We start from the raw sequence: 25,685 nt of genomic DNA on the forward strand, positions 1-25,685 counted from the left end.
CAAGTGGACACTAAATGTAAATGTTATTATAATGACACCATGGCTTTGGTGTGTTAAGCTTTGAATTGAATAAATGTATGTTTGTGATGCCAATAAATACATTTTGAACTTTTTATTTAAAAAAACAGCTTTTCAACAGTGCTGGGTTTAGAAAATATCCTTTCACAGGGCACAGATGAAGCTGGGGTACAAAGAAAAGATAACGCAAGTTTGTACAAGTTAGGGTATAAATTCAATTTTTCCCCCCCAATACTTAATAACTAATTTTGAATCGCACACCAAACCCGCAAACCATTTCCTAAATGTCACGTGGTTCGGCCGGCTCTCGAGGCTTCGAACGTCATCACATACGTAATCAACACAAGCCTCGAGACGCGCTTCATAAAAATCTATCTGGATTACTCGACATACGCTTCGAAGCCTCAAAACGGGAGGACGGGATCACTAGTGAGCATCACCCGCTGTACTTTTGGGGGGGGGGGGTGCTTTGTGTTCTTTTCTTGGGTGCCACTGATAGTCCTTGTTGATCCCTGTGTTGCTTTGTTTAAATAAATACTTTCTTTGCCTTATATCGTGTCATGGTTTCTGTGTGACTGCACCCTCACTTCCCCAGACCTGTTGCATTTCTGATACGTCCTACCCCGAGCCACCAGTGGGCGGAACAAACACATTCAATACATAAAGGAGAGCACACACTGTCATTGAATCTCAAGAACCAAGACACCATTGTCTTAAAACAAACACATTTAATCATATTAACTAATTAAGAACACAGATTCATACTGGGCAAGGAACACAATTTAACCTTAAAATGATATGAAGGACTTTATGAAAAATAGATAAATTATGTACAAATCAGGAGTAACAAGATTTATAAACACTAATTTGAATGAGTAATATTTTCTAGGGATATAAAAACTGTTAATAGTCTACTTAAAGGACCCATCGCTTGCCCATTTTACAACAGTCGATATGGTTCCTAGAGGTCTTAATGAAATGTCTGTAGCATATTTTGATCAAAATACCAAAAGGATCATTTAAAACAACACCCTATTTTACCTAATAAAACAGCCCTCCTCAGATTGACCTGTTTTGAGTGCCCCCCCCCCCCCTTCATGAGATACAAGCACCCAGAATTTTACCTATCAATTACCTCTGTAGAAATATGGCTAGTGGAGACAAAGAGGACAATCTTTCAACCTTATCGTTTTGAACCAGTGTCAGGTGGGCCGAAGCCTGGCTGCCAGAGCCCCAGTGCCGCCAAGCAGTGGGAGCTGGAGCTGGCGCAGCAGCATCCTCCTTCCACACTGCTGTGTCAACGTTTAGAGGTGTCCCAGGGGTCTCCGCCTTGACGATCGGCATGTTTATGCGGCCACTTAGATTGTCTGACGGGTAGCTAGCTAGGGGAGACGCGCTCCAGCGTCTCCCCTAGCTAGCCGGGGAGCCGGGCCGTCTCTCTCCGGAGCCGGTGAGATGATGGTGGGGAATGGTCCAAGGCCAGGTAGCAAGGCTCCCTACATGGGCATGGTTGGAAAATTACGTACTTTCCGTCTTAACCCCGTCTCGTTTCTGACATAGAGGAACCACAACAAATCGCAGGAGTTGTTTTTTTCCAAAGTTTTTGGCACGGTAGACATGCCAGATACCCAAATTAATGTGTAGAAGCACTACAAAAGTGGAATTTTCATAATATGTCCCCATTAAAACAGTGAACTATTAATATGTATGATATGAATATTTGCTCACGGTTCCTAATAAATATTTTGTTGCAAAGGTTGCATTTGAATCACTTCTCTCCTATATGAATCCTCACGTCTCATACAGTATGACCGAATCTTAAATCTTTTATCACACTCAGATCAACTTAACGATTTCTCTCCTGTATGAGTCCTCATGTGTCTATTCAGAGAGGACCTTTGGTTAAATCTTTTACCACACTCAGGGCAACTAAACGGTTTCTCTCCTGTATGAATCCTCATATGTGTCTTTAGATTGCCCCTGTAGGTATATCTTTGACCACATTCAGGGCAACTAAACGGTTTCTCTCCTGTATGAATCCTCATATGTGTCTTTAGAGTGCCCCTGTCGGTATATATTTTACCACATTCAGGGCAACTAAACGGTTTCTTTCCTGTATGATTCATCACATGTTTATTTAAACTGCACTTATGGCTAAATCTTTTACCACACTCAGAGCAACTAAACGGTTTCTCTCCTGTATGAATCCTCATATGTGTATTTAGATTGCCCCTTTTGCTATATCTTTGACCACACTCAAAGCAACTAAACGGTTTCTCTCCTGTATGACGCCTCATGTGTGTATTTAGATCTGACCTTCTGTGAAATCTTTTACTACACTCAGGGCAACTAAACGGTTTCTCTTCTGTATGAATCCTCATATGCATATTTAGACTGCTCTTATGGTTATATCTTTTACCACACTCAGAACAACTTAACGGTTTCTCTCCTGCATGAATCCTCATATGCATATTTAGATGGCCCCTTCCGATAAATCCTTTACCACACTCAGAGCAGCTAAATGGTTTCTCTCCTGTATGAATCCTCATATGTTTATTTAGATTGCTCTTATGGTTAAATCTTTTACCACACTCAGAGCAACTAAACTGGGTTTTTTCTGTCTTACATCCCATATCACTTAGAGGCTGTTTGTTATTTCTTGTATTTAAATAAGTCTGAGTTTCCCTGGTCTCACTCCAATCATCCTCACTGACTTCAGTCTCAGAAGAGTCTTCAGTCTTGTCCTCAGGATCTGGTTGTAAACGTCCATCAGGACCTGAGTTCCTGGCTTGTTCTGGTCCTCCAAAGTCTGCTCTGTTCTCCGTCGTCTCACTGGGATGAAGCTTTGACCATTTAAGTTTCTCTTCATCTTCTTCACTCTTCACAGCGACAGGAGTCAATGTGAACTTGATATCAGCCTCCTTCTGCCCTTGAAGCTGCTGTCCATCCTGATTGGTCCACGGTTCCTCCTGTTCCTCTTTAATGTGGGGGAGCTCTGGGTCCTCTTTAATGTGGGGGGGCTCTAGGTCCTCCTGGTCCACAAGGGGGCTCCACTGCTGCTCATCAGAGGGAACCTCTTCTTTATTCACCATCAGGTGCTGGACGTCTGAAGGACACAATAAAACACAAATACACACGTTTATCATTTCAGAGCTTCCTGAAGTGTTTTGAAAAACTTGTGTTGTGTCGTTTAATGTCGGCTGTTGTGATTTTTGAACGATTACATTCAGGAAGTAGAGATGTTGAGGTCGTTTACAGCTGGTGTTACAACTAGGGATGGGCATAATTAATCGACGATCGATTAATTGAACATTAAGATTTTTGCCGATGACATTTTTTTTCATCGATAAAACTAATGCATGCTCTGTTACGTAGTGGGAGTGTTGAAGGAATGCAATGGATTTCGCTACTTGGCAGCAATTACACATTTGTGTATTTCAAAAGTAAACATGAGGAGGTCACGGCGAAGTGAAGCGTGGGACCATTTTGATTTAAAAAATGATTTTGTTCACTGCCAACACTGCAAAGCTGTGTGTAAGTACAACTCAGCTACGACTCAAATGATGTACCACTTTAACAATGCATATCCGACCCTGGTTAGTGGCGGTGCATCCTGCTCTCGGTCTCAACCTAGCATCAACTCGGTGTTAGCACGGAGGAGCTGCGATGCACAAGGAGCAGAGAAAATTACCCAACAGATCTGCAAGTTCATCGAGATGGATATGCAACCCTAAAGTATTGTTGAGGGTGAAGGTTTTCAGCAACTGATTATCTTACTGTAAACGAAAAAAAAAAAAAACGAGGGTCAGTTGTGTTTATGAGCACTGGCTTCTAGCTGTCGGCTCCGCTGCTTAAGACTACAGCAGCGCATATTTTCTAGTGTAACCATTGAACGGATCCCGTTTAACTGCCACAATAGTTGTTCATCTTGTAATAAAGATCTCAATTAGGAAACACACTGGGCTTAGTTTTTTCTCACTGCATTTTAATATAGGCTATAAATAGTGAATTTTAATATAAAACATTGATGATTAATCGAAAATCTATTGTTAATTCTCCCGATGATCGATTAGGACAATTTAATCAATGCCCATCCGTCGTTATGACGAAGCTTGTAAAGGAAACAGCATCAAACAAAGGGTTTCTGGTAAAAAAGTTTTTAATTTTGAGGCCAAATAAACCAATTAGGTCACTAACCGAGGAGAACAGGGTGAGGGGAGGTTGGGTAGAGTTCAGTAAAGTTGGCAAGATATTCACAGATTCAGACTTCCTGGATCAATAAGTCTTCAGCAAAACGTTGTTAAAGCACAAACGCTGCATAATCCCCACGTAGTAATGTAGACAACGGGCTACAGACCGGTTTCCTCAATATTAGTCGTCCTCTGTGATGGACACATAACATTTGTGTCTATGTACAGCTTGCTGAGAAACATGTGCACAGGGACTGTCTACAAATAACACCGAAAAGAGATATTACAAAAATATTCAATAACATCGCTCTTATACTGTATATTCTCACCAAAATCACCTCACAGGTCCAGGGAGTCCGGCTGACTATGCTACAGTACTAACTTTGGGAAAAAGTGATTTTGTATAATTTGGGGAAATATTCATTATGAAAACTATTCAATAACCTCACCTTAGCTCCTTTATATTCTCACCAAAATCATTACACAGGTCCAGCGTCCCCTGATGGCTATGCTACAGTACAGTGATACAGAAAGTGTATTGGCCCCAACTACACACCGAACACATAGGAGACACTTGATGGTTTTGCGAAACAACAGAAAATCTCCCAATTTTGTTGAATTTTAATCAGAATCTCTTTAGTTGAGAATATACAGTATTACAGTGAAGTTATTGATTATTTTCTATAATAAATATTTCCCAAAATTATTCAAAACACAAATTTTCTTTACTTTTTTTTATAAAAGTAATGAAATAGATAAACTTGAAATATATTAATATGCATTCAAATGTATACTAAATAAATAAATAGTCCACATTAATGTTGCCGACATTAATTATTAATGATATGGATAAATATGAAATAAATAAATATAACTATGTATTGTAAATGTATAAATATATAAATGGTCAATTAAATTATTAAATAGGTGAAACTGGTTCAAATCCATAAATGTTATTAACTTAAAGTCAGTTTAAACCCATGTAAACAATTTAATGGAGAAATAGTTAAAAGTTTGGTGACTAAAAAGTGACCCTTTCCCTTTAAGGGCGCTTTCCCCTTTAAGAGAATTGGCCCTGCGCAGGTAAGGGTAACGAGAAAGATTAGAAAAGGCTAAATAGGGGGGAAGACACAAGACCACGAGAGGAGATAGAAATAGAAAAGAGAAGAAGAAGTTTGACTGCTGAAATCAAGTGTAAAACGATATGTAAAGACCTGAAAGGAATGCAAAAAGTTTGTTTAAAAGTGCATTGCATATTTGAAGATGTTCTGTGATCAGGCGAACCTGCGAGGAGACACCTGTGTGTGTGCGTGTTGGAGCAACAGAAACGCAGCACGGACAAGATGGTGAGCTAGGAAGATCGGCGGAATCCGTTTTTAAAGGGCTGAATCGAACATCCCCTGAACTGGCCTGGGCCTCTGCCACTACCCGGATCGGACGTTGGATACTCACTGCCAGAGTGGTAGGAGTATCAGTATTTTCTTTATATTTATGAATTGAACTGAATGGACTTGAGGCGGAACTTTATTAGTTATTTTTGAAAAAACAATCACAACGAACTAACAAGAGAATAAGGGAAGAAGAGTGAGCTCCACTCATCCAAACCCATTTATAATATATGTTTTTATTGTCTTTTTGTCTAAATGTGTTTAGTAAAGTGCCGACTTAAATTTAAAGTACCTGGTCTCTGGGTTATTTTTTATGCTTTCACCCCACCCCTTAGAACCTAGGACTAGTCCAGTATTTTGTGTATAAGAGGTAAATGCTACAATATACACTATTAGAGAGATGTTATTAAATATTTTTGTGCTATCTCTTTTCGGTGTGGCACTTTGTAGACGGTCCCTGCGCACTCGTTTCTCAGCAAGCTGTACATAGACACCAATGTTATGTGTCCATCACGGAGGACGACTCGTATTGATGAAAACTGGCCTGTAGCCCGTTGTCCACATTACTACGTGGGGATTATGCAGCGTGTCCACACTTTCTGTTTCAGACATGATCAACACAGCAGCAGGTTTTCTGAACAGAATCATTCACAACAGCATCAAATCCTCCTCATTATTCAGGTGAGAGGAGGAGCAGGCGGGTGCAAGCCGACAGAGACAGGAAGTGACGTGATAACTGCTCGGGCTGATGCTAGCTAACGCTAGCATGTGAACGGTTCCTCTAGGGACTGACCTGCTCTGTGCAGCCGGACTACGGGCTGCATCGCGGCATCGAGCAGCCTCCCTCGACGGCAGATCTCCCTCTCGGACCGCTCCACTCGGTCCTCGTACTCTAACAAGATTTCCTCAAGCCCCGCGAGGATCTGTTCCCCCGCCGCCGCGAGCCGCTCGGTGAGCATCGCTCTCAGCTCCGGGACTTGATCCTTTCCTCCTCCTTTCTCCACCTGCAGCAGGAAGTCTTCAGCGGCAGCGCTGATCCGCTCATGTACCGACACCCGCAGCAGCTGCATGGCGGACATGTTCATCCTCTCCTCACTCTGAGTCTCTGAGGGGACAAAGACCATATGACAAAGACAGACCGCGACAGGAAACAGAGACTCCGAGCTCCGAGTCATTAGCGACCCCTGTTGAACTGGATGACGAAGAGGAAACAAAAGTACTAATACTGCATAGAAGAAATACTCTGTTACAAGTACTTGTTAAACAAGTACTAAAGTACAAGCAACGAAATAAACTTAACCAATGGTGGAAGAAGTATTTGGATCATTCATTGAGGTAAAAGTACTAAGACAGTAAAGTAATATTCCATTACAAGTAAAAGTACTAAGACAGTGAAGTAGAAATACTCAACAATTAAAGTAAACAAACTCCGACAGTAAAACCAAAAATAAACGACATTTTGTAGGACTAAAAAGCAGCACTGAACGGGTCCGAGGACATGCATTTTGAAACGTTGCATGTGTTTCATTTTCACACTGATCAATAGGTGGCGCTATGACCCTGAGGAAATAGTGACTCATAGAGCTGTTCAGGCTTGGTCTCTGATCATGAGACAGAAGATTGGTGGTGATAGGACAATGCACAGTGGAGTTATGACATATCTCCGTCTCCTTTGGCGAAGGATGAACCTACGCCGTATCTCAATGTTTACACGGTTTGAGGAAATGTCTCAATTCTGAGAGAGAGACGTCACCTTTGCAAGACAAAAAGATTCCTATGATCTTTGATCACTGACACTCACTGCAGGAGTGGAATTGTTTGTTGAGGGGGGGCGCCCTATTTCAATAGGGTCTCCCACTGTCTCTTACTGCACAGTGCTCGGGCCCTGATAAATAATAATAATCAGGCGTTCTTATATTGATAAAGCTCTTGATTAAAAATGGTATGAGTCTGTCCATCTCCAAATAAAAAATGAAGAATATAACATTTTAATCATCTGAACCAATATTTTTGTGTTTTATGTAAAACCTTCTCTTGCTCAATTCTAGAGCAAACTTTTATTTTGAAATTCTTCCGCAAGACTCCTGAAGAAGTCCGGACGAGGCGTTCGTACCAGATCTGATTCTTGTTCCAGGTCTAGATCTAATTACACTTGCGATTCTGTTCCTAGTTGTGGTCATGGCTCTGGACTGGATTGGGTTCAGTTATGCTGTTCTGGTGTCAGTAGGAGAAGTCATTGGTTTTTTGAAAGCAGGTAAGAGAGACACACTGAGAGTTACATGAATAACTTCACTTGAACATAGTAACATGGCGGTGGAATATTTAGCAGAGCAGCTAAATTATAGATCAGTGTTCCTAATAAACTGGCCAATGTGTGTTCAATGTAGAAAATCCGATTCCTAAGTAAAAGCTGCCCATAAAAAGAGAGTGAATCAATTCATTTCAAAATAAAAGCTAGCCTGGTTGTGTGTGCTCCTCAGACAGCGTCCCCTCTCTGGCCGCCGGGCTCCTTTTCGGTCTGTTGGCCGCGGTCGGTGCTTATCTGACATCTCAGAATCCGAAAGAATGTGTGGCTGTCGCTGGGTGAGCTCGTGCAGTCTGTTAATCTGTTTCAGTGCGAGTTCACAAACACTAACACGCGTTTCCCTCCGCTGATAAACACAGGCACCTCTGGAACTCTCACTGTGGTGATGGGCCTGAGATTCATCAACTCCGGGAAGTTCATGCCAGCGGGTTTAATGACTTTATTCAGGTGAAACACCGTCATTACACATAATGATGATTGGTCATAAACTACATTCACAACATGAAGATCAAAGACTTTAAATGACTTGAACCGAGAACGCCTCGAGGCTGTTTCTTTTAATCTGGTACAAACATTCACTTGGACGTTGACCTCGAGAATTTAAGTGACACATTGACTTCATTAGTCTGGAACTGGTCTGGTTGCTGGAGACAAACAACCACGAGGCGTTTATTCTACCTCGACCCTTATATAAATGTTGTATCAATTTTTTCAGTGGACTGATGCTGGTGAAGATCATAACTGGGATGTTGACGAGGCCACACGAATACTGAGAAATACTTAAATGTGTATTTTCTATGTACAAAACATACATTCCCTCTGTGCAGGGGAATAATTTAAATTTAACATCATTTTTCTTGAATAAATCATTTTTCTACAACAACTCTGCCATTTCAAAGTCTTATCTATTTTTTAAAATACAGAGCAATCGTTGTCGTCCAAGTTTTTCTACTTGTACAAATTCACCTCATCAAGATTATCTTTGCTCCCTTGTAAACAAACCATCACAGCTAATTGTGTTTAAATCTGCTGTGTACTTTAATAAGAAAATATACTGTATATCTGAACTTTTGTATTGAAATAAAACACATTCGCTCACTACAAAAATAATTACTTAGTCTACTATTTAAAGAAATACAGATCTTCTAACATTCACTCTCTTGTAAAACGGAGTCAATACTGCTGTCGATGTAAACAGTTTGGGAGTAGAAGCCACTTGCGTTTATTTCAACCACATCTTTTAAACATTTACATTTGCAGCGAATCTGTTTGTTTCAGACTATCATTTATCAAGGGTCAAAACAATCTCAAAACTGTAAATTATATAACAAGCTTTCAATATACACAATTCTGCGAAACAAAGAAGATTGAAAAGAGACAGTTACCTGCTGAGCTGCCGATCATCCACTGACCAACCGCTGTCGTCCCACAGGAGCTGGAACCTCCCACGCTCCTCGTGGAAGTGAACACCTCGGCCCGGCTGACGTGCCTCGCTGTGTGGAAACCTTCATCGGTGCAGCCTCCCGCTGAGGAACCAGCAACTGCGTCGTCGACATCTGAAGGTGACGACCGGACGTTCATCTCACAGGATCATTGTGTTGTTAAAGAGAAACCAGACACGAGCTGGGACAGGGAGTTTTTTGTGTTGAAGGGGGTGAAATGAGAACATCATGATCTCAACCTTTACACTCACCTGAGCTTGTCTCCACTCAGTAGTCCGTATTTACAGTCAATGCAGCTTGAGGTTGAACATATGAATATTTACAGTGTACACAAGAAAACAAGCTCCCAACGAGTAATTTTCTAGAAAAACATGGATTCTTGTTTAATTCTTTTCCACTAAATAACTACAAAGCCTCTATATTTCACTTCCTGGTTCTGTCTGTGTCTCGTTAACACTCATCATCTGCCTCCCTCTGTCCACAGAACTCGCTCGAGAGCTTTCAAAGACCAAGAGAGTTCGAATTGCGACGGAAGTAGTCGTTCTGGAAGACGAGAGCAAACCCAGAAAGAAGAAGAAAAAGGACGTTGGAAAATGAAACGAGCAGCAATAAAAAAAAACATCTTTCGAAAATGTGAATGTGCTATTTTTTATATATTTGAACTATTTTCTTTGTTGAACATGCTGATACCTGTAATGGACACTGGGAGGTGCTACACGCCATGTTTGGAAGCTTTCAAAATCTGACTGTGTTCTTGAGATCAAGTATATTTGCTGTCGTTACTGAAAAGAAAAATTATATTTGTTAGATATCATTAGATTCCAGTCATCCAGCCGCCGTCCTGACTAGTCTCACTAAGAGTTACTATTTCAATCAATCAATCCAATTTTATTTGTATAGCCCATATTCACAAATTACAATTAGTCTCATAGGACTTTAACAGGGTGTGACATCCTCTGTCCTTAACCCTCAGCAAGAGTAAGGAAAAACTACTAAAAACCCTTTTAACAGGGTAAAAATACGTAGAAACCTCAGAGAGAACCACATGTGAGGGATCCCTCTCCCAGGACGGACAGAAGTGCAATAGATGCCACGTGCAGGAAAACATCAAGATTAGAGTTGAAAGTCTCTAGCAGCATTTGATGAGGATAAACATCCCGAAGGACAACCCCAACATGACATGCCAAGCAGTCCCGCTGCAATCGCAGTCCATTGTCAGCAACCAGCAGGACCATGATCCACCATCCAGACCAGAACGCCACTCCAGTCCTCAGTCACCGTCCATCGCCACCCACCACGATCCACCGCCGCGGTCCTGGTCCAATGCCCGTACCCGATGCCAATGCGACACAGGGTCCGCCACCACCACCACGATCAGCCCACACGACACAGAATCCGCCACACCGCAATCCATGGTGCGGCCACAGAGGCCCTGGATCTGCGGGTGATAAAGCAAAGGGATTCCGTGGAAGGGGGATAGGGATGGAGAAGAGGAGGGAGAAGCTGGAAAAAGAAGCTCCGTGTGTCATAAAATAGAACAAGTAACGTTCTGCCGCACTAATTAGCTCTAACTATAAGCTTTATCAAAAAGGAAGGTTTTGAGCCTACTCTTAAACGAACAGATGGTGTCTGCCTCCCGAACTGAAAATGGTAGATTATTCCACAGCCGAGGGGCTTGATGGCTGAAAGCTCTGGCTCCTACTCTACTTTTCGAGACTTTAGGGACGACAAGTAGGCCTAAATTCTTGGAGCGGAGTGCTCTAGTGGGTTTATGAGGTACTAACAGCTCTTTAAGGTAAAAAGGCGCTATATTATTAAGGGCCTTGAAGGTGAGGAGGAGAATTTTAAATGTGCTCTCTTCTCTTTGTTCTCGTCAGGACACGTGCTGCGGCATTTTGGACAAGCTGTAGAGTCTTAAGCAAGCAGTCTTAAGCAACGACTTAATGCTGGAGCCTGATAATAATGAATTACAATAGTCCAGTCGCGATGTAACAAAGGCGTGGACTAGCTTTTCTGCATCTTTTTGTGAAAGGACATGTCTAATTTTTGAGATATTACGCAAGTGTAAAAAAGCGGTTCTAGAAATTTGTTTTAAGTGACTATTAAAGGATAAATCAGGATCGAAGATCACTCCCAAGTTCCTGACTGTTTTGTTGGAAGCAAGGGCAATGTCGTCTAGCGCAGCTATATCATTAGATAATGTATCTCTAAGGTGTTTTGGGCCAAGTATAATAACCTGTTTTGTCTGAGTTTAATAAGAGAAAATTCATCACAGCTGTCTCTGAATTTAACAATCCTGCTGTTTGACATTTACCGTCATTCATGTCAACGAGGGCTCTTCCGTCATCGCTGCTTCACTGTCCGTGTGTGTGAGTGTAATGCTGCGTTCCAGACGACTCGTATGTCAGATATTCTGACCTGAAATGGCCCAGTTACAACTTCACGTCAAACGTAACAAACATGTCTGACTGTGAGAAGCTGATTAATTTGTCTCGTGATGAGACAATTCAACTGTAGCCAGTGCAGCCTCCGTTCGTACAGAAACAAAGAGGAGGAGGGCGACGACACAATTATCTTTTTATGAGACTTTCATTCTTGGAAACACATTCAATAGATGAAGGAGAACACACACTGTCATTGAATCTCACGAACCAAGACACCATTGTCTTAAAACAAACACATTTAATCATATTAACTAATTAAAAACACACATTCATACTGTGCAAGGAACACAACTTAACCTTAAAATTACATGAAGGACTTTATGAAAAATAGATAAATTGTGTAGAAATCAGTAGAAACACGATTTATAAACACTGATTTGAATGAGTTATATTTTCTAGGGACATAAAAACTGTTAATAGTCTACTTAAAGAACCCATCGCTTGCCCATTTTCTAGCAGTCGATATGGTTCCTAGAGGTCTTAATGAAATATCTGTAGCATATTTTGGTCAAAATACCACAAGGATCATTTAAAACAGCACCCTTTTTACCCTGTCTGAAACAGCCCTCCTCAGATTGACCTGTTTTGAGTGCCCCCGCCTTCACGAGCTACAAGCTAACACGCTCCAGCGTCTCCCCTAGCTAGCCGGGGAGCCAGGCAGTCTCTCTCCAGAGCCGGTGAGATGATGGTGGGGGTGGTCCAAGGCCATGTAGCGAGACTCCCTACATGGGCATGGTTGGAAAATTAGGTACTCTCGGTCGTAATCCCGTCTCGTTTCTGACAAAGAGGAACCACAACAGATCGCAGGAGTTGTTTTTTTCCAAAGTTTTTGGGACGGTAGATACCCAAATTAACGTGTAGAAGCACTACAAAAGTGGAATTTTCATAATATGTCCCCTTTAAAACAGTGAACTATGAATATGTATAATATGAATATTTGCTCATAGTTCCTAATAAATACTTTGATGCAAAGGTTGCATTTGAATCACTTCTCTCCTTTATGAATCCTCACGTCTCGTACAGTAGGACAGAATCTTAAATCTTTTACCACACTTAGATCAACTAAACAGTTTCTCTTCTGTATGAATCCTCATATGTGTATTTAGAGTGCGCCTTTGGGTATATGTTTGACCACACTCAAAGCAACTAAACGGTTTCTCTCCTGTATGACGCCTCAAGTGTGTCTTTAGATTTGACCTTCTGTTAAATCTTTTACCACACTCAGGGCAACTAAACGGTTTCTCTCCTGTATGAATCCTCATATGTATATTTAGAACGCCCCTTTGAATAAATGCTTTACCACACTCAGAGCAGCTAAACGGTTTCTCTCCTGTATGAATCCTCATATGTGTATTTAGACCGCTCCTTTCGATAAATCCTTTACCACATTCAGAACAACTAAACGGTCTCTCTCCTGTATGAATCCTCATATGTTTACGTAGAGTGCCCCTTTCGATAAATCCTTTACCACACTCAGAGCAACTAAACGGTTTCTCTCCTGTATGAATCCTCATGTGTGTATTGAGAAGGCACCTATGGTTAAATCTTTTACCACACTGAGGGCAAATAAACGGTTTCTCTCCTGTATGAATCCTTATATGTGTATTGAGACGGCACCTACGGTTAAATCTTTTACCACACTCAGGGCAAATAAACGGTTTCTCTCCTGTATGAATTCTCATATGTGTATTGAGACGGCACCTATGGTTAAATCTTTTACCACACTCACAGCAACTAAACATTTTTTTTCCAGTCTTACATCCCATATCACTTAGAGGCTGTTTGTTATTTCTTGTATTTAAATCAGTCTGAGTTTCCCTGGTCTCCATCAATTCATCCTCACTGACTTCAGTCTCAGAAGAGTCTTCAGTCTTGTCCTCAGGACCTGGTTGTAAACGTCCATCAGGACCGGAGTTCCTGGCTTGTTCTGGTCCTCCAAAGTCTGCTCTGTTCTCCGTCGTCTCACTGGGATGAAACTTTGACGATTTAAGTTTCTCTTCAACTTCTTCACTCGTCACAGCGACAGGAGTCAATGTGAACTTGATATCAGCCTCCCCCAGTCCTTGAAGCTGCTGTCCATCCTGATTGGTCAACGGTTCCTCCTGTTCCTCTTTAATGTGGGGGGGCTCTAGGTCCTCCTGGTCCACAAGGGGGCTCCACTGCTGCTCCTCAGAGGGAACCTCTTCTTTATTCACCATCAGGTGCTGGATGTCTGAAGGACACAATGAAACACAAATACACATGTTTATCATTTCAGAGTTTCCTGAAGTGTTTTGAAAAACTTGTGTTGTGTCGTTTAATGTCGACTGTTGTGATTTTTGAACGATCACATTCAGGAAGTAGAGATGTTGAGGTCGTTTACGGTTGGTGTTACAACTAGGGATGAGCATAATTAATCGACGATCGATTAATTGAACATTAAGATTTTCGTCTGACATAATTTTTACATCGATAAAACGAATGCATGCTCTGTTGCATGGTGTGAGTCTTGAAGGAATGCAATGGATTTCGCTACTTGGCAGCAATTACACAATCGAACACGGGGGGCAATGTTTGAAAAAAACGCCACAGGACTACTCAGTTACCTGCGAGTTAACGTGTATTTCAAAAGTAAACATGAGGAGGTCACCGCGAAGTGTAGCGTGGGACCATTTTGATTTAAAAAATGACTTTGTTCACTGCCAACACTGCCAAGCTGTGTGTAAGTACAACTCGGCTACGACACAAATGATGTACCACTTGAACAACGCATATCCGACCCGGGTTAGTGGCGGTGCAGCCTGCTCTCGGTCTCAACCTCGATCTGGTGTGTCTTTTAACATGGTCCGCTCCTTAAACTGCAGGTATTTATGCAAAGGGAGTCACTACGTGTAAAACAAAATAAGCCCAACACAAAATAACAGAATAAAACAGTATGCATAAAGTGGCAGGTGTAGCAGTCAGTTACAGTAAAGGTGAATGCACGTACGAACAAGTTCTCCGTTTAGGATTACAGCTCCACAACACATCAAACAAATCATATCGCATTTGTCGGCCCTGTAAGAACTTAATAACACGGTTGGAAACGCGACATTCCCGTGTCCCATCTTCTTCACGACCATCGGGCCAGCTGATAGATTAAACTTTTTCCGAATCCCGTAGGAAGGACGGCAAAAACAGCTTTTCGATCTACAAATGCTTTGATCGCGTTTCTCTGCTCCTCTTTCAAAATGAATGCGCTGTCGATGTCTCCTAAAACAGACTCAATGGCAGCATCTACACATCTCAGCTCTCCAGCGGCAGGCATGTTTGTGGAAAACAAAGTCAACCCAAGCGCTCTTTGATGACGTAGTTGATTACGTTACCATTGATCATCTGTCCATCATCGTATAAAGCCCGCCCTGACAATCTGATTGGTCCGGTCGATTTCGAACCGGGCATAATTTCTCCCCAATGGAGCGACTCCAGACCGAACTTCCCGACCTCAAATGTTGTGGGCGGGGCTAAGGTTGTCTGGCATCCAGTCTAGGTGCATCCTGCTCTCGGTCTCAACCTAGCATCAACTCGTTGTTAGCACAGAGGAACTGCGATGCACAAGGAGCAGAGAAAATTAACCAACGGATCTGCAAGTTCATCTAGATGGATATGCAACCCTAAAAGTATTGTTGAGGGTGAAGGTTTTCGGCAACTGATAAACTTACTGGAAACAAAGAAAAAATAAACGAGGGTCAGTTGTGTTTATGAGCACCGGCTTCTAGCTGTCGGCTCCGCTACTTAAGACTACAGCAGCGCATATTTTCTAGTGTATGTATGTAGGGATGGGCATAATTAATCGACGATCGAAGCCTCGGCTAGGCTAGCCAAGTTAGCACGGAGCTACCTGTGTATCACGGCGACGTCAGTCCCCTCAGAGCGGGTTTTTTCGGCGGCTGGACTGACGGTCACCAGGCTGCGTTAGCGTCTGACCCCAGAGCATGTTAACATGCTCATCTTTAACAACACAAATCCGTAGGCTGGTGCTGAAGTTGTATGTGAGTTACTGGTTACTTTTATGAAGCTTTCTCGACTGTACCTTGTTTGATAGTTTTGAGTTACATTTGGCAAAACCTGTCAGACCTAAGTATTATATATTTGTAGTTGTTGTTTAACATTACGTTTTTTTATATTGTTATTATTTTATTTTGGAGGGGAAAAAAAAGGGTCAGTTGTGTTTAGTAGCACCGACTTCTAGCTGTTGTTGGCTCCGCTGCTTAAGATTACAGCAGCACATATTTTGTTCATCTTGTAATAAAGATCTCAATGAGGAAATACGCTTTTATTTTCTCCACTGCATTTTAATATAGCTTATAAATAGCGAATTTTTTAACTTGAAAATATTAATGATTAATCGAAAATCGATTGTTAATTCTCCCGACGTTCGATTAAGACTAATTAATCGATGCCCCTCCGTTGTTATGACGAAGCTTGTAAAGGAAACAGCATCAAACAAAGGGTTTCTGGTAAAAAAGTTTTTCATTTTCAGGCCATATAAACCAATTAGGTCACTAACCGAGGAGAACAGGGTGAGGGGAGGTTGGGTAGACTTCAGTAAAGTTGGCAAGATATTCACAGATTCAGACTTCCTGGATCAATAAGTCTTCAGCAAAACGTTGTTAAAGCACAAACGCTGCATAATCCCCACTGTAGTAATGTAGACAACGGGCTACAGACCGGTTTCATCAATACGAGTCGTCCTCCGTGATGGACACAACATTTGTGTCTATGTACAGCTTGCTGAGAAACATGTGCGCAGGGACCGTCTACAAATAACAACACCGAAAAGAGCTATTACAAAACTATTCAATAACCTCACCTTAACTCCTTTATATTCTCACCAAAATCATTACACAGGTCCAGCGTCCCCTGATGGCTATGCTACAGTACAGTTCTACAGAAAGTGTATTGGCCCCAACTACACATCAAACACATAGGAGACCCTTGATGGTTTTGCGAAACAGAAAATCTCCCAATTTTGTTGAATTTTAATCAGAATCTCTTTTGTTGAGAATATACAGTATTACAGTGAAGTAATTGAATATTTTCCATAATAAATATTTCCCAAAATAATTTTTTTCAAAATTAAGTACTGTAGCATAGCCATCAGGAGATGCTCGACCTGTGACATGATTGTGGTGCCAATGTACAGTATTAGACCGAAGTTATTGAATAATATTCATGATAAATATTTCCACAAATTATTTTTATTTTTTTACTTTGTACTGTAGCAGAGTCAGCAGGACTCGCTGGACCTGTGAGGTGATTTTGGTGAGAATATTGTAACACATTAATATCTATAAATTATAATATATTATAAAAGTTATGATATAGATAAACTTGAAATATATTAATATGCATTCAAATGTATACTAAATAAATAGTCCACATTAAGGTTGCTCTCACTAAATAATAATATAGATACATATGAAATAAATAAATATAACTATGTATTCTAAATGTATAAATAGTCAATTAAATTATTAAATAAGTGAAACTGGTTCAATTTCATACATGTTATTAACTTAAAACCCATGTAAACAATTTAATGGAGAAATAGTTAAAAGTCTGGTGACTAAAAAGTGACCCTTTCCCTTTAAGGGCGCTTTCCCCTTTAAGAGAATTGGCCCTTCGCAGGTGAGGGTAACGACAAAGATTAGAAAAGGAAAAATAGGGGGGAAGACACAAGACCACGAGAGGAGAAAGAAATAGGAAAGAGAAGAAGAAGTTTGACTGCTGAAATCAAGTGTAAAAAGATATGTGAAGACCTGAAAGGAATGCAAAAAGTTTGTTTAAAGTGCATCGCATATTTGAAGAGGTTCTGTGATCAGGCAAACCTGCGAGGAGACACCTGTGTGTGTGCGTGTTGGAGCAACAGACACGCAGCACGGACAAGATGGCGAGCTAGGAAGACCGGCAGAGTCCGTTTTTAAAGGGCTGAAGCGAGCATCCCCTGAACTTGACTTGACTTCTGCCCGGATTGGATGTTGGATACTCACTGCCAGAGTGGTAGGAGTATCAGTATTTTCTTTATATTTTTTAATTGAACTGAAAGGACTTCAGGCGGAACTTTATTATTTATTTTTGAAAAGACAAACACAACGAACTAACAAGAGAATAAGGGAAGAAGAGTGAGCTCCACTCATCCAAACCCTCCATTTTATTGTTTGAATTGTGTATATATATGTTTATTAAGTTCATCATGTTTATAATTTTTTTTTTTAATTGTCTTTTTGTCTAAATGTGTTTAGTAAAGTACCGGCTTAAATTTAAAGTACCTGGTCTCTGGCTTATTTTTTATGCTTTCACCCAACTCCTTAGAACCTAGGACTAGTACAGTATTTTGTGTATTAGAGGTAAATGCTACAATATACAGTATTAGAGTGATGTTATTAAACATTTTTGTACTATCTCTTTTCGGTGTTGCAATTTGTAGACGGTCCCTGCGCACTCGTTTCTCAGCAAGCTGTACATAGACACCAATGTTATGTGTCCATCACGGAGGACGACTCGTATTGATGAAAACAGGCCTGTAGCCCGTTGTCCACATTACTACGTGGGGATTATGCAGCGTGTCCAGACTTTCTGTTTCAGACATGATCAACACAGCAGCAGGTTTTCTGAACAGACTCATTCACAACAGCATCAAATCGTCCTCATTATTCAGGTGAGAGGAGGAGCAGGCGGGTGCAAGCAGACAGAGACAGGAAATGACGTGATAACTCTGCTGCTCGGGCTGATGCTAGCTAACTAATGCTAGGGACTGACCTGCTCTGTGCAGCCGGACTACGGGCTGCATCGCGGCATCGAGCAGCCTCCCTCGGCGGCAGATCTCCCGCTCGGACTGCTCCACTCGGTCCTCGTACTCTAACAAGGTTTCCTCAAGCCCCGCGAGGATCTGTTCCCCCGCCGCCGCGAGCCGCTCGGTGAGCATCGCTCTCAGCTCCGGGACTTGATCCTTTCCTCCTCCTTTCTCCACCTGCAGCAGGAAGTCTTCAGCGGCAGCGCTGATCAGCTCATGTACCGACACCCGCAGCAGCTGCACGGCGGACATGTTCCTCCTCTCCTCACTCTGAGTCTCTGAGGGAACAAAGACCATATGACAAAGACAGACCGCGACAGGAAACAGAGACTCCGAGCTCCGAGTCAGCAGCGACCCCTGTTGGACTGGAGGACGAAGAGGAAACAAAAGTGCTAATACTGCACAGAAGAAATACCCTGTTACAAGTACTTGTTAAACAAGTACTAAAGTACAAGCAACGAAATAAACTTAACCAATGGTGGAAGAAGTATTTGGATCATTCATTGAGGTAAAAGTACTAAGACAGTAAAGTAATATTCCATTACAAGTAAAAGTACTAAGACAGTGAAGTAGAAATACTCAACAATTAAAGTAAACAAACTCCGACAGTAAAACCAAAAATAAACGACATTTTGTAGGACTAAAAAGCAGCACTGAACGGGTCCGAGGACATGCATTTTGAGACGTTGCATGTGTTTCATTTTCACACTGATCAGTAGGTGGCGCTATGACCCTGAGGAAATATTGACTCATAGAGCTGTTCAGGCTTGGTCTATGATCATGAGACAGAAGTTTGGTGGTGATAGGACAATGCAAAGTGGTGTTATGACAACATCGTCTCCTTTGGCGAAGGATGAACCTTCGCCGTATCTCAATGTATACACGGTTTGAGGAAATGTCTCAATTCTGAGAGAGAGACGTCACCTTTGCAAGACAAAAAGATTCCTTAGATCTTTGATCACTGACACTCACTGCAGGAGTGGAATGGTTTGTTGAGGGGGGGCGCCCCTAAAATAAAATCCTTACAATTTCAATAGGGCCTCCCACTGTCTCTTACTGCACAGTGCTCGGGCCCTGATAAATAATAATAATCAGGCGTCGAATTATTGATAAAGAGCAGGAGAAATAAATAAACAGTGAACATTTGTTTCACACTATTTAATATATTTTCCTTTATTGGTGTTTATCAATGTTCAATTCCCCCCAGTCTTTAAAGAAAGAGGAAAAAGTAAAAGACAAATTAATGTGTTATCAGTCGATGCAGATAAAGTTCTTTTTTGTTCTTATATTGATAAAGCTTTTGATTAAAAATGGTATGAGTCTGTCAATCTCCAAACAAAAAAAAGTTGAATGAAGAATATAACATTTTGATCATCTGAACCAATATTTTTTTTGTTTTATGTAAAACCTTCTCCGGCTCAATGTTAGAGCAAACGTTTACTTTGAATTTTTTCCGCAAGACTCCGGAAGAATTCCGGACGAGGCGTTCGAACCAGATCTGATTCTTGTTCCAGGTCTAGATCTGATTCCACTTGTGATTCTGTTCCTAGTTGTGGTCATGGCTCTGGACTGGATTGGGTTTAGTTATGCTGTTCTGGTGTCAGTGGGAGAAGTCATTGGTTTTGTGAAAGCAGGTAAGAGACACACTGAGAGTAACATGAATAACTTCACTTTAAATAACTTATTCACAAGCTGAACATAGTAACATGGCGGTGGAATCTTTAGCAGAGCAGCAAAATTATAGATCAGTGTTCCTAATAAACTGGCCAATGTGTGTTCACTGTAGAAAATCCTATTCCTAAGTAAAAGCTGCTCATAAAAAGAAAGTGAATCAATTTATTTCAAAATAAAAGCTATCCTGGTTGTGTGTGCTCCTCAGGCAGCGTCCCCTCCCTGGCCGCCGGGCTCCTGTTCGGTCTGTTGGCCGCGGTCGGTGCTTATCTGACATCTCAGAATCCGAAGAATGTGTGGCTGTTGCTGGGTGAGCTTGTGTAGTCTGTTGATCTGTGTCAATGTGAGTTCACAAACACTAACACGCGTCTCCCTCCGCTGATGAAACACAGGCACCTCCGGAACTCTCACTGTGGTGATGGGCCTGAGATTGATCAACTCGGGGGAAGTTCATGCCAGCGGGTTTAATGACTTCATTCAGGTGAAACACCGTCATGAAGATTGACGACTTTAAATGACTTGAACCGAGAACGCCCCAAGCCAGTTTCTTTTAATCTGGTACAAACATTCACTTGGACGTTGACCTCGAGAATTTAAAGGGGACATATTATGCCCATTTCACCACAGTTGATATGGCTCCTTGGGGTCTTAATGAAATGTCTGTAACATTTTTTGGTCAAAATACCACAAGGATAATTTAAAACAGCACCCTTTTTACCCTGTCTAAAACAGCCTTCCTCAGATTGACCTGTTTCGAGTGCCCCCCCCCCCATCACCGCCCCGCCCCCCCCTCTCACCAACAACCCACCCCCCCTCTCACCGCCCCGCCCCCGACACACAGACACACACGCACACACATCTTAAATCTCCCTTTAGCATTTAAATACATGCATTAGATATGTGTGTATACACTATAATTGTATGTGTTTTTATTCATACAGGGCATATATTCTGAGCGCACACACACGCACACACATCCAGTTCCACGTCTTAAATCTCCCCTTAGCAAATTTAAGGTTGTTAAAATCCTTCTAAGTCACTCACCTTCACATATATTTCTGTATCCATTTGTTGTGTTTCTTCATTGAAGCTACAATTTTCAAACTACAACATCTTCTGATAAAGATGTACATTATTTAAATACATGCATTACATATGTGTGTATACACACATATCTACACTTAAAATACGCGCTGCTTTACTCTCAAGCCCCGATGAGAGACCAGTTAGCCGCTGAGAGCTAGTTCGATTTGACTGTTCTCGACGTCTCAGTCCGGTTGTTGTCACGCCCTCACTCCCGGAACCCCTCACACAGACATGGGTCTGTCCGGGTTCCCCTCCGCGGGGACTGACGGTCCGTGTGCGGACATGAAGGCGAGCGAGCAGTGGAGGCTTAGCTCTGGGCTGCTTGGTTCAGCTGCTAACAACATCCCTGTGCTGCGTTCAGGGTAACTCGGATATCCCGCCCTCCTGCCACATAGCGAACATGCAACAGTTTTCATCCTTTTTTCTAACAAAGCTCCACAAACAGCTGTTTTAAGTTATACCTGCTGTTTCAACCGGGCGACACACACAGAAGCAACGACTCGGGTTAGCTTCCGAGTGCATTGTTTTCTATTAATAGGTGCTGCGTCTACCGGGCCGAAACACATACACACAAGCTACGACTCCGAGAGCATTATTCCTCCATTCCGAACCCGAAATGGGATCTCTCCCCCCACCTCCCAGTCCGATGCTTCCCGGCCGGGGTTCCACATGCAATACTGCTGTACATACGTTCAAAAGCAGCCATTCCAGAAAGTGCTGGAACTTTAAACACAAACTAACAGCAAACTAGCGTTAGCCCGCTACTTCTAACCTTAGCGGGACAAACACAGGGGCACACAGGCTGGAGATTTGTCACAGATCGATAATGATCAATGATGAATATGAGACATACCCTGAAGATGTGGGGGACCCTACGCTGGTGAGACGTGTCCGGCTCTCAGGTGTGTGAAGTCCGCGGGAGCATCACCAGCCTCGCAGTGAGCCGCCCGGGTACTGCCGGGATCCAACCCGCAACCGAGCAGCCTGCTGCCCCTGCCGCCCAAGCCGGCCGGCAAGCCAGGCACTGATTGCTATGAGGCTATTACCGAAACAAAACAACAGCTTTTCTAGTTGAAGACAGTCACTGCGACAAGAGAAACGCACTGTCAACGCTCCCCTATCCGTGGGGAGATCAGTCAGACATGGAGCCAGCAACCCGAAATCACATAGCGAGCCCGAGCTGAGGAAGGCTAAAGTTAAAGTAGCTTTATTGTCAATTTCTTAACATGTTCAGAACATACAAGGAATCGATACGACGTTTCCCACTCTCCCACAGTGAAACATATAAAGTGCACAGGCACAACAGATAACACAAGACATTTCCTAATACTAAGTAAACATACAGAATTTTTTAAGTACAGCAGCATAAGGTTCTCTAAAAGTGTAAACGTAGTGATTAAAGTGATGAAGTGGAAACAGTACAAGAGACAGTTTGTTGCAGAAGTAAACATACAGAATTTTTGGGCGCTTGGGCATGTGACTTACCCCGACCGCAGGCTCGGCTTCTCGGCCAGATCTCCGCTGCTATCCGGGTGGGCTGCCACATGCAATACTGCTGTAAAAACGTGCACAAGCAGCCATTCCAGAAAGTACTGCAACTTTAAAACAAACTAACCGCAAGCTAGCGTTAGCTGCCTGCTGCTAACCGTAAACAAACACCGCCAGGTCCACTAGAAGCGAGCTGCTGACATTGAGCCAGCATCCCGACGACATCACCCAGCGAGCCCGAGCTGAGGAGGGGGCTTGGGCTCGTGACTTACCCCGACCGCAGGCACGGCTTCTCGGCCAGATCTCTGCCTCTCACTCCCCGCTCACCGGCTGGTTAGCGTCCCGGTAACCCGGTCTCCTCCTTCAACAGATCTCCACCTCCTCGTGGAAGTGAACACCTAGACCCGGCTGACGTGCCTCGCCGTGTGGAAACACTCATCGGTGCAGTTGCCGCTGAGGAACCAGCAGCTGCGGCGACGACATCCGAAGGTGACGACCGGACGTTCATCTCACAGGATCATTATGTTGTTAAAGAGAAACCAGACACGAGCTGGGACAGGGCGTTTTTGTGTTGAAAGGGGTGAAATGAGAACATCATGATCTCAACCTTTACACTCACCTGAGCTTGTCTCCACTCAGCTGTTCGTATTTACAGTCAATGCAGCTTGAGTTTGAATATATGAATATTTACAGTGTACTCAAGAAATAATAGTAATAGTAATTTTCTAGAACAATGTGGATTCATGTTTTATTCTCTTCCACTAACTAACTACAATGCCTCAATATTTCACGTCCTGGTTCTGTCTGTGTCTCGTTAAAACTCATCATCTGCCTCCCTCTGTCCACAGAACTCGCTCGAGAGCTTTCAAAGACCAAGAGAGTTCGAATTGCGACGGAAGTAGTCGTTCTGGAAGACGAGAGCAAACCCAAAAATTGACATGCACTCTTTTATATATTTGAACAATTTTTGTTGAACATGCTAGTACCTAGTACCTAGTGCTACACACCATGTTTGGCAGCTTTCAAGATCTGACTGTGTTTTTGAGATTCAAATATATTTGCTGTCGATACTGAAAAGATAAATTATATTTGTTAGATTTCATTAGATTCCAGTTATCCATCCGTCGTCCTGACTAGTCTCACTAAGAGTCTATTTATTTATATCAGAAGACTCACTAACCCACATATAAGGTTTTCTTGAGTGTCCCCAAGTAAAGAGCAGATAAAAGATCAAAGGAATCTTTATGTCTTGCAAAGGTGACGTCTCTCTCTCAGAATTGAGACATTTCCTCAAACCGTGTAATTCTAACTCGTCTGTTGTTCTTCTCAGAGTCAGGTCTGGTTCCTTTCCAGGTTCAATAATCTTTGTCTTGATGTATATGTTCATCTTTTACCCCATCTGACAATTCAAATCAATAAGAACAAGATAAGGGAGAAGGGCAATTAGACAGTTCATTGGCTCTCCTTTGACTCAGAGAACATATTAAATAAATTTGTTTTTCATTAATCCCAGACAAAAAAAAAATTAAATAAATAAGACAATCAAACCGCGATGTGACCACTGATACATAAGTCAGTTAAACATGCACCACCACTGCTCAGTTTCTTTTCATAGATGTCTTGAAAATAAGATATTTCATCATTATTATCATTCTCCTAGAGTTGCAATTACAAATTAAGGGAACAAATAGTTTCATCAACAAACGCACTGGAAAAGGAACACTGTGCTGAGCATTACTCTACTTGAATCTGTGCCGAACAAAACACACTAGACGGCACCAAGTAAATTCTGATTTCAAACATTTGCCTCAGATCAACTTCAAATTGAGATGAAAACAAAAACAATTAAACATTAAAACTACATTTTCTACAATTTCTAGGAAAGCAAAGCAGCTCACGCTTCACTAAACGCTTCACTTCCTGCGTCCGTCACGTGATGTCGATCCTTCTGCTTATTAAGATTAAGATTAAGATGCATTTATTCATCCCAAACACATGCACAGACATGCAAAGGCACACTCATGCAGGTAGGGAAATTTAACTTCTGCTTTTGACCCATCTGGTGCAGGACATACAGAGCAGTGAGCGACCATGTACGGCGCTCGGGGAGCAGATGTTGGGGGAGTAAGGTGCCTTGCTCAGGGGCACTAGACAGGCCCCTTATTGTTCAATAGATTAAATGTGTTTGGTTTGAATCACTGTCCTATGATCTGTTGTTTTATATCGATCTGTGATCCACTGAGTCCAGTATCACACAGATTGACCGACAGAACCAAACCATCCCAGTACAAGAACAAGAATATAAAAATAATTCTTAAATGTTATAGATTTGGGACATCACCGCTGTCTCTAAATTTAACAATCCTGCTGTTTGACATTTACCGTCATTCATGTCAGCGAGGGCTCCTCCGTCATCGCTGCTTCAGTGTCCGTGTGTGTGAGTGTAATGCTGCGTTCCAGACAACTCATGTCAGATATTCTGACCTGAAATGGCCCAGTTCCAACTTCACGTCAAATGTAACAAACATGTCTGACTGTGAGAAGCTGATTAATTTATCTCGGGATGAGACAATTCAACTGTAGCCAGTGCAGCCTCCGTTCGTAAAGAAACAAAGAGGAGGAGGGCGATGACGCCATTATCTTTTTATGAGACTTTTATTCTTGGAAACACATTTGATACATGAAGGAGAACACACACCGTCATTGAATCTCACGAATCAAGAAACCATTGTCTTAAAACAAACATATTTAATTATATGAACTAGTTAAGAACACACATTCATACTGAGCAAGGAACACACTTTAACCTTAAAATTACATGAAGGACTTTATGATCAGT

General features: G+C 42.1%; 3 protein-coding genes, 1 long non-coding RNA gene and 1 pseudogene across 4 annotated transcripts; 3 read left to right on the forward strand and 2 right to left on the reverse strand.

Annotated features, from left to right (window-relative positions):
• Nucleotides 1-726: 726 nt before the first annotated feature.
• On the reverse strand, nucleotides 727-6,730 carry LOC128454266 (gastrula zinc finger protein XlCGF57.1-like). Its single transcript, XM_053437620.1, has 2 exons — nucleotides 6,390-6,730; nucleotides 727-3,124 (listed from the first exon to the last, which is right to left on the reverse strand). The coding sequence occupies exons 1-2, from the start codon at nucleotides 6,718-6,720 to the stop codon at nucleotides 1,860-1,862; spliced, it is 1,596 nt and encodes a 531-aa protein (XP_053293595.1). The 5' UTR covers nucleotides 6,721-6,730; the 3' UTR covers nucleotides 727-1,859.
• Nucleotides 6,353-8,674, forward strand: LOC128454313 (transmembrane protein 14C-like; annotated as a pseudogene).
• A 716-nt stretch (nucleotides 8,675-9,390) lies between these two features.
• Nucleotides 9,391-9,975, forward strand: LOC128454325 (uncharacterized). The gene is made up of 2 exons (XR_008341623.1): nucleotides 9,391-9,463; nucleotides 9,828-9,975. It is a non-coding gene; the product is annotated as an uncharacterized LOC128454325 (long non-coding RNA).
• Nucleotides 9,976-12,632: 2,657 nt separating this feature from the next.
• On the reverse strand, nucleotides 12,633-18,934 carry LOC128454270 (zinc finger protein OZF-like). The gene is made up of 2 exons (XM_053437626.1): nucleotides 18,568-18,934; nucleotides 12,633-13,999 (listed from the first exon to the last, which is right to left on the reverse strand). The coding sequence occupies exons 1-2, from the start codon at nucleotides 18,896-18,898 to the stop codon at nucleotides 12,846-12,848; spliced, it is 1,485 nt and encodes a 494-aa protein (XP_053293601.1). The 5' UTR covers nucleotides 18,899-18,934; the 3' UTR covers nucleotides 12,633-12,845.
• An 894-nt stretch (nucleotides 18,935-19,828) lies between these two features.
• LOC128454314 (transmembrane protein 14C) lies at nucleotides 19,829-25,680 on the forward strand. Its single transcript, XM_053437678.1, has 5 exons — nucleotides 19,829-20,235; nucleotides 20,481-20,582; nucleotides 20,665-20,753; nucleotides 23,217-23,335; nucleotides 23,695-25,680. Exons 1-4 carry the CDS (start codon nucleotides 20,160-20,162, stop codon nucleotides 23,238-23,240), a joined length of 291 nt encoding a protein of 96 aa, XP_053293653.1. The 5' UTR covers nucleotides 19,829-20,159; the 3' UTR covers nucleotides 23,241-23,335; nucleotides 23,695-25,680.
• The last annotated feature ends 5 nt before the right edge of the window (nucleotides 25,681-25,685 follow it).

Source organism: Pleuronectes platessa, chromosome 13 (genome assembly GCF_947347685.1).
Source record: "Pleuronectes platessa chromosome 13, fPlePla1.1, whole genome shotgun sequence".
Taxonomy (NCBI): domain Eukaryota; kingdom Metazoa; phylum Chordata; class Actinopteri; order Pleuronectiformes; family Pleuronectidae; genus Pleuronectes; species Pleuronectes platessa.